This window comes from Diadema antillarum, unplaced genomic scaffold (genome assembly GCF_040938485.1).
Source record: "Diadema antillarum isolate AM-2024a unplaced genomic scaffold, OU_Dant_1.0 seq00001565_RagTag, whole genome shotgun sequence".
NCBI lineage: Eukaryota > Metazoa > Echinodermata > Echinoidea > Diadematoida > Diadematidae > Diadema > Diadema antillarum.
The window spans coordinates 239,825-250,000 of NW_027272288.1; the positions used below are offsets into that span (position 1 = coordinate 239,825).

General features: G+C 37.0%; 1 protein-coding gene across 1 annotated transcript in view; it reads left to right on the forward strand.

The window, feature by feature from the left end:
- The first annotated feature begins 767 nt into the window (after positions 1-767).
- Positions 768-10,176, forward strand: part of LOC139710782 (prostaglandin reductase 1-like) — a 12,416-nt gene continuing 3,007 nt past the window's right edge. Inside the window, exons 1-7 of the mRNA XM_071622693.1 lie at positions 768-930; positions 1,712-1,757; positions 2,345-2,395; positions 3,521-3,688; positions 5,493-5,616; positions 7,604-7,759; positions 10,097-10,176. The exon at positions 10,097-10,176 is cut by the window's right edge and continues 26 nt beyond it. Coding sequence (XP_071478794.1) covers positions 819-930; positions 1,712-1,757; positions 2,345-2,395; positions 3,521-3,688; positions 5,493-5,616; positions 7,604-7,759; positions 10,097-10,176 — 737 coding nt within the window. The 5' untranslated portion in view covers positions 768-818. The remainder of the gene's footprint in view (positions 931-1,711; positions 1,758-2,344; positions 2,396-3,520; positions 3,689-5,492; positions 5,617-7,603; positions 7,760-10,096) is intronic.

Sequence of the window (10,176 nt, forward strand, 5' to 3'; positions counted from 1 at the left end):
CACACTGTGTTTCTCACACTGTGGGGCACTGTGTTCTTTCCAGCAGGGTTGGTCCATAAACATTAGTCACTAAGCTTATAATCTTAAAGTTTGATGAACAGCAGAAAGACTGAACATTCTAAGATGCGCTGATTAAAACATAATGGTGAGTATACTCAGTTACTATAATCAAATGATGACGATTTTATGAAAAAAAAAATAAGACAAATAAATCGAGTAACAATGTCTATCTGTCATGAAACTGCCCCTTTATAATATAGGCAGATGTAGCCATCTTTCACATACTGTACTCCCAAAATGAGAGATCAGTTATATGAAGCAAATAAGCATGATCAGCGGAGAGGTCGCACCCCAACTCAGAAACACCTTCCACCCCCCCCCCCCCCCCCCCGGCTTCCCTATGAAAGAAGCAGACTATACGTGATAAACATCACCGAAACATCACGTTTTTGTTGGCATGCAGAACTCACATGAATAATAAGCATGAGGGAAGAGCAAACAAGGGGCGGATCCAGGAATTCCGTAAAGGAGGGGGGGGGGGCGACTTTACAACACGCGCGCCCCGCTCTCTATTTTTTTTTTTCGTTTCTTTTGTTAAAAAAAGGGGGTGGGAGGGCGCGCCCGGTAAGCCCACGCGTGGATCCGCCAGTATGTGTGTATGTGTTTGTGTGTGTGTGTGTGTGTGTGTGTGTACGCCCATGCGTTGCCTCGCATGACAGCGGTATATAAAGAGAAAGCTCCAGCGCTCTAGACACCTGGACTGACGATTTTGCGCCACAGCATCAGACACAGCCGCAGACACAGCCGACGTTAATAAAATGGCTCCTGCCTCGGCCAAAAAATTTGTTCTTGCCAAGGAGTTCGCCGGACAAGTGACTGAATCTAACTTCAAACTTGTGACTTATAACCTCCCGGCATTACAGGATGGCGGTACGTAGTGAAGCCGTAGTAAGACTGCAGAAATTGTGGATTTTGTTCTATTTCTCTTTGATGTTACTGCGATGCTTCTCCTCCTCTTTCTCCTCCTCCTCCTTTTTGTTCTCCTTCCTTTTCTTTTTTTATTTCTTTGATATTCAAGTGTCTGTACTTTCGTCCTCTTACTGTAAACGTTTTATTCAGTTTCCATGCATCAAACCAACGCAGAAATATCACTTTTTACAAGATTTCGCTAGAACTTAGAAATTGCCATGGTCTCGGCACATTCCGTGAAAGCTCTGTAATAGAAACTCGAGATCTTTAAAGCAACATAACCATTTTTTCTCTATCATAAAACTTATTATGATAACGTCCAAACACACAAAGACCTGAACATTATTTTTTCCTGACATTGCTATCAAAAGTTTAAAAAAAGAAATACGGCTTGATTTCCCCCTTTTTGCAATCATGAAGTGAACTGCTAGTGAACACAGGTTTATTCAATTACATGTAGATGATATATTGTCTTATGTTAAACTTTTTCATTTCTTCTAGTTTAGTTTAGCCCTAAATGAAAAATTATCATTTATACAAAAACTTCATCTTGGTATATAAGTGCCATTTCGAAACAACAGAGTAGTAGTGATTGGTTATAGCAAATCTTCATGTTCTATTCGTCACACTGCACCATACCATAATGTTTGTTTTGTATATAACACTTGTATAAGTTAATTGTATGTGTTTTAATTTTGAATCTGACTTATTATTGATCTTTTTATATATGTTTTGATTACAGAGGTGGAGCTTCAGGCACTCTACCTTACTGTAGACCCTTACATGAGGTGAGACCATTATAGGCGTTATTTACCATGTGTAGAGGAAACAATAAAACAGTTTTACCGCTTGAAAACAGTTCTAAAATGTAAATTAGGGATAGAACAACAAAATATTCATGTTAAGTTCGCATCGCGATTAATCAAAAGGCTTTTAAAAGTTGCTCTCAAGCATTTTTCATCACTTTATTGAATTAAACAGACACAACTCGATTTTTTTCAGTCATTGAACTGATTTAGTACGTCTGTTGCGCCTAAAAAAAGAATGGAAGCCAAACCGTAAGTGGGATTAAATGCCGATTATATGAGAATACGAAGATTGAAGGAAATACACAAAATGTTCCTTCTGGCGGGTGCAACCCAACGATACTGGCCAAAGTCATTTCATTAATCACTTCCCGAAGTGTCTCAATTATATATACTATTGTCACGAAATGGCATCAAGTTTATCCCTGTGTGTTTGTAAACTGTAATCCCTTATCCACTATACACATGAATTCTATGTGGCAATACACAAATCGTGTAAAGAAATTCTACACAGTAAGCGGTTTTTTTTTAAAGTTTAAAATATTGAAGTTTTCTGTTTTTGTCGACAGGATTTTGCCCATCAAAGTGGGAGATTTGATGATCGGAGAACAAGTGGCAAAGTACGTATTAAGTTCTGTTAGATTAGTTGCTTTCCTCTGCTACTCGTCTTTATTATATGTATAATTTATGATATATAATATTCATTATTCAATATATAATATGAAACACATTATGTAATATGTAATATAATATATAGTATAATGTTATATCATATACCTACATATACATATAATAGATATCCATATACTCAGCAAAAAAATAAAAACTTTTTCAAGTTTATATTTCTTATATAAACTTTAGCTAAGAGTTGATGTATTATATACCATAGGAAAGGTAATTCAATTGGCTATCAGCTTGGTAGTTCAATAAAAATGGAAACTGTGCGCATGAGTGAACACCTCTGTTTTTACCTTCCTAGGCTCAAAACTAAAGACATTTACTATTGCCTGTAGGCAGTTTATGTTGCCATTAAGGATACTTAAGAAACACATGAAATTTATACACTGAATATAGTTATTATCATATACGCCTACAAATTCAATTTCAAATATTATACCGAAGACAGGGCAAACCTATATAAACTGCAAATCCTATGAATTAAAAGGCGACTAATAAGATCCACAGATATAATATTGAACAGACGAACAACAAAGTGCCTGTGTTACATGGAATTATTATATACACTGTACTATAAACTAGGAATGCCGCTATGGAGACTGGTTGTGCCTCAGCTGTATAACACTTTACTCTTACATGATAATATTGTTACACTTTATCGTGTATCATTGCACTCACAAACGTGAAAACAAAATGCCAAAGTTTTTTTTTTATATTATGTTACGATATTATGATGTTACGATGTTATGATATAGCTGATTCTGGGTGCATACTGCACTGGTGATTTGGTGATTTGGTTTGATTTGATTTGATATGATTTGATTTATTCTTCGTATGGCGTCAAGTTTGCCTTTTCCTCCCCTGGCAACCAGCGGTATTATGCACCTAGAATCACCACAATCTTGGCGTCGTGTGATGCGATTTTCTGTTTGTGCTTTGTGTTGAAATTCCAAATAAATCAATAATGAAAGAAAAAAATAATGATAATGATAACAATAATTGTAATGATAATAATAGACATTAGAAAAAAAATCAATTACCTTATAATTCCCTAAATCTTCTGTCAGAGTGGTCAAGAGCAAAGACCCGAAGGTGCCCATCGGTTCCATTGTCCAGGCTGATGCTGGATGGACGTCCGGGTCTGTTGTTAAAGGAAGTGACGTAACAATCGTCGCCGATTACCCCGATCCAAAATGGCCGAAGTCGCTGGCGCTAGGCACGCTTGGAATGCCAGGGTAAGCGTTCGTTGCTTAGCACGTGTTCCCTGCTTAGTTTTCGATTCAGTTAAAGGAGACCTCCGAATGATTTTTCAGACTTCTATATTTGAACGACTATGAATTAGTTATACCGAGTACAAAGTTTCAGAATTTGTAGTGATTGGGTTGAGGAATAAGAATGTTTTCAAAATTTACAACAAATTGCAATGAACAAGGATGATGACATGGCAGCCTCACCATAAGAATGCATGAGTTGAGGCTCAAGGAAGCAGAACAAAAGAAGATAGCACGCATACATTCTACACAGGTGAACTTGTTAAGCAAGTGGTATTGTAATGGAATTACACTGCTACATTCCTAAAATATGTGAGGCTCCTATATGTCATCAACGCTGTTCGGTGTAATTTTTAAAAGATTTTTCAGAATATTGTTTCTCTGCTCAAGGACCACAATAAATTCCACAAATCTATACATGGAGCCGTTGATTTATGTACTACATGATGTGAAATTATGAAAATCGTCTGGAATGCCCCTTTAATGTAGCAGAAGTAAAGAACCCCCAGCCGATTGGTGTTAGTAATAGCATGACGAAAGACACAACTGAGAAAAGAGTACGTTTGAAAGGCGATTCCCTGTATAGGATGACTCAGTTAGATCAAGAAACATTTTATCTTATCCGTACAGTGTAGCACGTCTCTGTAGGCACCTGGCATATGTCAAAAATAGCGCCACTGGTGTTCTCAGAGAGGACCCTGTAAGTGTCATACCTTAGTAGGGGTACTACCCATGCACCTGGGCAAAGCATTACAAGTATGACATATTATACCGTATGCCCCCCCCCCCCCCCCCCCCCAAAAAAAAAAAGCAAAAACAAATAAACAACCAGATACTACGGGACCATCCGCCACGATAACTTTAAAAATAGTGAATTAATCCAAACGCAATTTCAGGGTATGAAACTTATCACCCACATCTTGCAGAAAGCCATCCGATTTGCCCTACCGGTCAAAGAAAAATGAGGATCTTTGTAGAGCATGTCGGGAATCCTTTCCCTCCCAGTTCTGTCTATTGTGTTACATTAACATACAGTTCCAAGAGCATCGAAGTGCAGAACTTGGAAGAAACAGACCCATGACATGCTAACGATCCACATTTCTCTATGACCATTTTTAACCAAATTGAATGGGGTTTTCTGCGAAATATAGGGAAGATTTCATATTTTAGATCCTGAAATCTTATTCAGACAGTTAAATCATTTTGAAAGTTATCAATGCGGAAATCCGATTGTAGTTTTTTTTTTTTTTTTTGGAAATACTGTATAAGTGACTCGTCTTGTCCACGAAAACAAGAACTGAGCAGGATTAAACCAACGATCTCCTTTTTGCAGATCAAGAGTAATATCTACCTCATTAATCATTCAACTAGTTCTCTACTGAGAATCCAAAAGATCCATTAGAGACTTTTTACACGCCTCATCATGTTCCAAGTGGTATTGTGCAAATGCCGATTGTAGCTTTTATGTAATGTTCATGTATCTATTGCCCGTTGAATAATTGAAGAGTTTGTTTGCAAAAACCGATAAGTCCATATTTGCCAAATGGAGATATTTGCGATTAAAGGTCAAGAAAAAATAAAGAGAATAATAAGAAAATTTTTGCTTCTTTTGACCATAACTTCAAAAATATACCTATATATGTAATGACCAATATATCATTTAAAAGGTGTTATTTTGTACTTTATGACAGAGATCGTACTTCAAAATCTTCAAAAATGGACTTATCGGTTTTTGCAAACAAACCCTTCAATTATATCAATATCACAGAAAAACTGCTTACCTGGCGTTCCTTGGTATCTGCAAGCCCAAACCGGGAAAGGGAGAGACGGTGGTTGTCAGTGGTGCGGCAGGAGCAGTGGGAGCAGTAGTCGGCCAAATCGCCAAGATCATGGTCAGAACCACCACCTTATTACGTAATGTCATTTTCGGGTGCACGGCAATTACCCCCTGGGCAATTACCCAGGACCCTTCCCCTTCCCCTGACCGTAATCCTAACCCTTAACTTAATCGTAACCCTAAACCCATCTCTATCCCTACACCTAACCCTAGCACTAATCTTTACTCTAATTACATCATAACCAGTATTAAATATTAGCCGGGAAGGGGGGGGGGTGTTAATTGCCCTCTGCGGGTAATTGCCCTGATACAGTCATTTTCTTTAACCAGGAAATGGAGTAAAGTGAGGGTTTATGTTCATTAATGGTCATACCAAATTAATTGTGAAATTGATTGTATCGCCACTATTTCTAATCATTATATTCCTTTCGTTATTGACCATTTTTATTGTATTGAATAAATTGCTTCACTGATTTTTTTTTTTTATATTGTTAATGTTATAGTGAGGAAAGATTACATAGAACTAAACCCAGGAAAAATCGGAAAATGATTTACAGAAATTTGCTCATGCTAGAGAGACAGGGAGAGAAAGACAGAGAGAGAGAGAGAAAGAGAGGGAGAGACTTGCTTATTTTTAGATTATTTGCCAATTCAAGAATCAGTCTTAGATTTATTGGTAAACAGTCTCTTCAAAAACTCTGCAGATGTTTTTTTTTTTTTGGTTACAATACAAGGCTAAAATGAAAGGCAATTTTACGTACAAGATGAGACACTGTCAATGCATCAGGGTACAAATGATAGCATGATAATGATATGATAATGATAGCATAATTATAAGGTATAGCAAATAACCGCCGATATGTGGTTGGGACATTATTGTTTATATATCGGTTGCCAATTAAAATATCATTAACAGTTAACCAGCACGCAACTGGTGAAATGAAGCCTCTAACGTACCTTTAACTTAATGGGAAGGTCTATCTGATGTTATGTTGCTTTGTAGGAAAACGGAAAAATCAGAAAAGTAGTGCCTAGTGATGAGTGAAATTTTTTCAAGGAAAATTCAGACACACACACTCAAACAAGAGTTATGAACTGACAAAGTTTAGAGAGTAAGACAAACTGACAAACTGACAACTCTCTGTGACGTTTAGGTGTTGAACATCTCACCATACACACTAAGAAATACGGGTTCCAATTTGAACCCCAAAATTGTCCCTCAACCACCCTAATGGGTGCAACTTTGCACCGCAATAAGCAATTTGCACCCTTAGAGGTGCAATACGCTGAATTTTGGAAAACGCAGGGGTGCGAATTTGCACCCGCAGTTTTGTGCTAATCAAGGGTGCAAATATGCACCAAGAGCATTAATACATTGTGAATTAAACATTTGGACCACGAGTACCAAGGTTTTACTGGTAAGATTAAACTTACACTCTAATGTGTATTTCTGCATCTTTGTAGTTACGAATAATTATAAATATTAAGAGATTTAAATTTTCTACTTACAAAATAAAAGGTGTAAAATTTTATGTGCACACCACGGTGCTGGTATAGGTACAAATAGGGTGCAAATTTGAACCTTTTTTTCTTAGTGTGTATTTTTGCACGAAAATTTTCCTTGGTTTTCATTCTTCTCAAAATTGTAATTATTATTATATTTTGGCACCAATAGAATTCATCCATTAAGAAGGACATGCAAACACGTACAATCTGAGTATATATATAATACCAAGAACATAATTTTCCAATGTTTCACTGATCTAGGCCTAATTCCCTGAGTTTTCTGTTTTCATACACAAAAAAAAAAATACATTATATCTGGATAGAATATCTTCTTTGCCTCTTTGTGTGTCCCGAGCGCAGAAAGCCATTCCTCGTGCGTAATATTATCATCCAAAGTCCTATGCAATACATATTAAAGGGCTTGAGGATACTGTACTTGCAGTGTAATCCTCCAACAAACTGGAATTCAAACGTTAACTCGAAATTCGCCCTTATTTTCCTGCAAAGTCTTAAATTCTCTGTCACTTCTCTTCCAGGGCTGCAAAGTCATCGGCTTCGCAGGGTCCCAAGAAAAGCTGGATTATCTGAAAGATCTAGGGTATGACATCACCCTCAACTACAAGACCATCAAAGACTTGGACAAGGCTATCAAAGAAGCCGCTCCAAATGGCGTCGACTGTTACTTTGACAATGTAAGCTCGTGCGACACGTTATTCAATCGATATTGGTATCTACTTCGAGATGATGATAGTGGGGATAATGTGTCAAAACTCTTCGGGCTAGATGTTGGGTGCATTGGGAAGCTATTCACAGATCAAGAATTATATTAAAAAAAGAAACAAAATAATAAACAGTCAATACAAAAACAGTACGCTAGTTTGGATAAGAATTCTTTCGGTGTGATCTTGAAAGTTTAAGAGATGAAGATGCAGAATATTACTTTGGTTTCACGTAATGGTTCAAAATGAAAGTTAAAGATCCTGAATCTACATACAACAAATTATATGTTTACTTAAAACTGACGACAACAACAACAAAATCATGTGGTTCATGATTATTCTTCTTAAATCATAGTCAGACATAGTAGGGAGTATAGCTCACAACCAATTACGGATAGCTCATATTCATTGTGATATGACTTCTTCGTATGTATAGTACGCGAGTATGTATAGGGGATATCATGTAGAATTGAAGGGCCTAACTGGTGGCACTGAGTTTTCTGAATACGCATTATTTCTTGTACTTACCTTTGAGAACAGTTTCATGTTTACTTTGTGCAGATGACTGTGCAGATTTCAATTCTATAGAACGCCATGCTTTTAAAACATACAGCGCAGAATATTACGCAGCATTTTTCATGTAAATTCAATAACGTGCATACAATTGTGTATTTCCCCACAACTATGTGGCAGTTCTTTGCAGTCAGTACTGTTTATAATGCCTAAACCTTATCGTGACAACCGGTGGGAACGCCGGTCAAAAGTACTCTTGACAAAGAAACTGCCACATAATTATTTGACCTTGGACGTATAATCTGCCTTCGCCCTAAATACCACGATGACTTGCATATTTCAGTCATACACATAATATAGATTCGTTGCGATCAAAAACAGAGAAAATGAATTCACAAATACTACACAAATATTGAATCATGACATTGCAATTTTCGTGTTGAACTCTCGACATTGTCATGTTCACCCAGTCGTGAATTTCCTAAGGTTTCTCTTTTGTTGAAACTCATTGTTTGATTTCTCTTTTGGGCTGTATGGGTATCCAGGGCCCTGTTTCGTAAAGCTGTTCGTCAAGTTACGAAGGGCTTACGAACGACTGGTGATCAGTTCTAATGTGCTATATTCATCAGAATTTCAGTAATTCAGCTCAAGAACTGATCACCAGTCGTTCGCAAACCCTTCGTAACTTTACAAACAGCTTTATGAAACACCCCAAAGGTCCCTTCCTAAAACTCGGTGAACCTAGAAACCTACATAGGAAACTATAAAAAAAAAGTCAAAGTTGTAAGGATCATTTGCGACTCGACAGCCGTTCAGAAAGTGCATTGATAAAGAATATACTAAGGTCAATACATCAATTTTTCTGTATATCTATAGGAAAAACTTTGTGCTTTGCTATTTTATTTTGAATGCTTTTAACGTAAACTCTTACTGAGTGAGTCTTGGTTTTTAATAACCGGAAGTCCCAAGTATTAACTTTGAATGTTTGAGATGGGCTTAATGAAATGGAGAAATTGCAAGGGCGCCATGGGATTGATACCTGCGTACTCTTAGATTTCTTTCGGTTCTCGAGGGAGGTGGAAGTTGTAATTGATGAACTTGGGCCTACATTTCTTAATTTGGGCAAGTGTTTACATGGGTATCATGATTATTATATCACGCCTTGTCTCCCGTTTTAAATCTGCATGTCGTTATTTTGTGTTTCTTAGTCTGGTTGCGCTTGGCTAATGAAGGAACAATGATAATCTTTGGAAATAATTGATGTAAGTGCATGATATCATGCTCTTATAAAGGGGCCTACAGACTGTAGTCGCTAATATGGACTGTGTAATTTCGTGTACATAACCTCGAACCTTCCTTTACAAAGTTCAAACTGTGTGCATACATTCAACTCAACTTTTTAGACGTTTTTAAAACTTTTTTTAAAGGTTTTAGACGGTTTTCAAAGGTTTTTTGGACGTCATGCTGAATGTCCACAGAAAGTTTTGAATATTCTTAAAAGGTTTTCAGACGTCTATAACGTTCAGTATGTTTTCCGCAGGTTCTTAAAAAGTCTGAAAGGTTTTGTACTTGGGTTTTCAAACGTTTGAAAAAAAAAACAACGTTTTAATAACGTCCATTTTAAATACGTCGAAAACCTTCCACAAAAGACGTTCTGAAAACGTTTTTGACAAAACGTCCTATTAACGAACTTGGATCGTTTCAAGAACGTTCAGAAAAGGTCCAAATGTTAGCTGGATAGTCCTCAACTATCTGTGCTCACCATTACATTTTTTTTTTTTACTTACTTCTTTTCAGGTCGGAGGTGAATTGTCTTCCGTAGTCATGAACAACATGAACGTCAAAGGCCGAATATGCGTTTGTGGCTCCATCAGCTC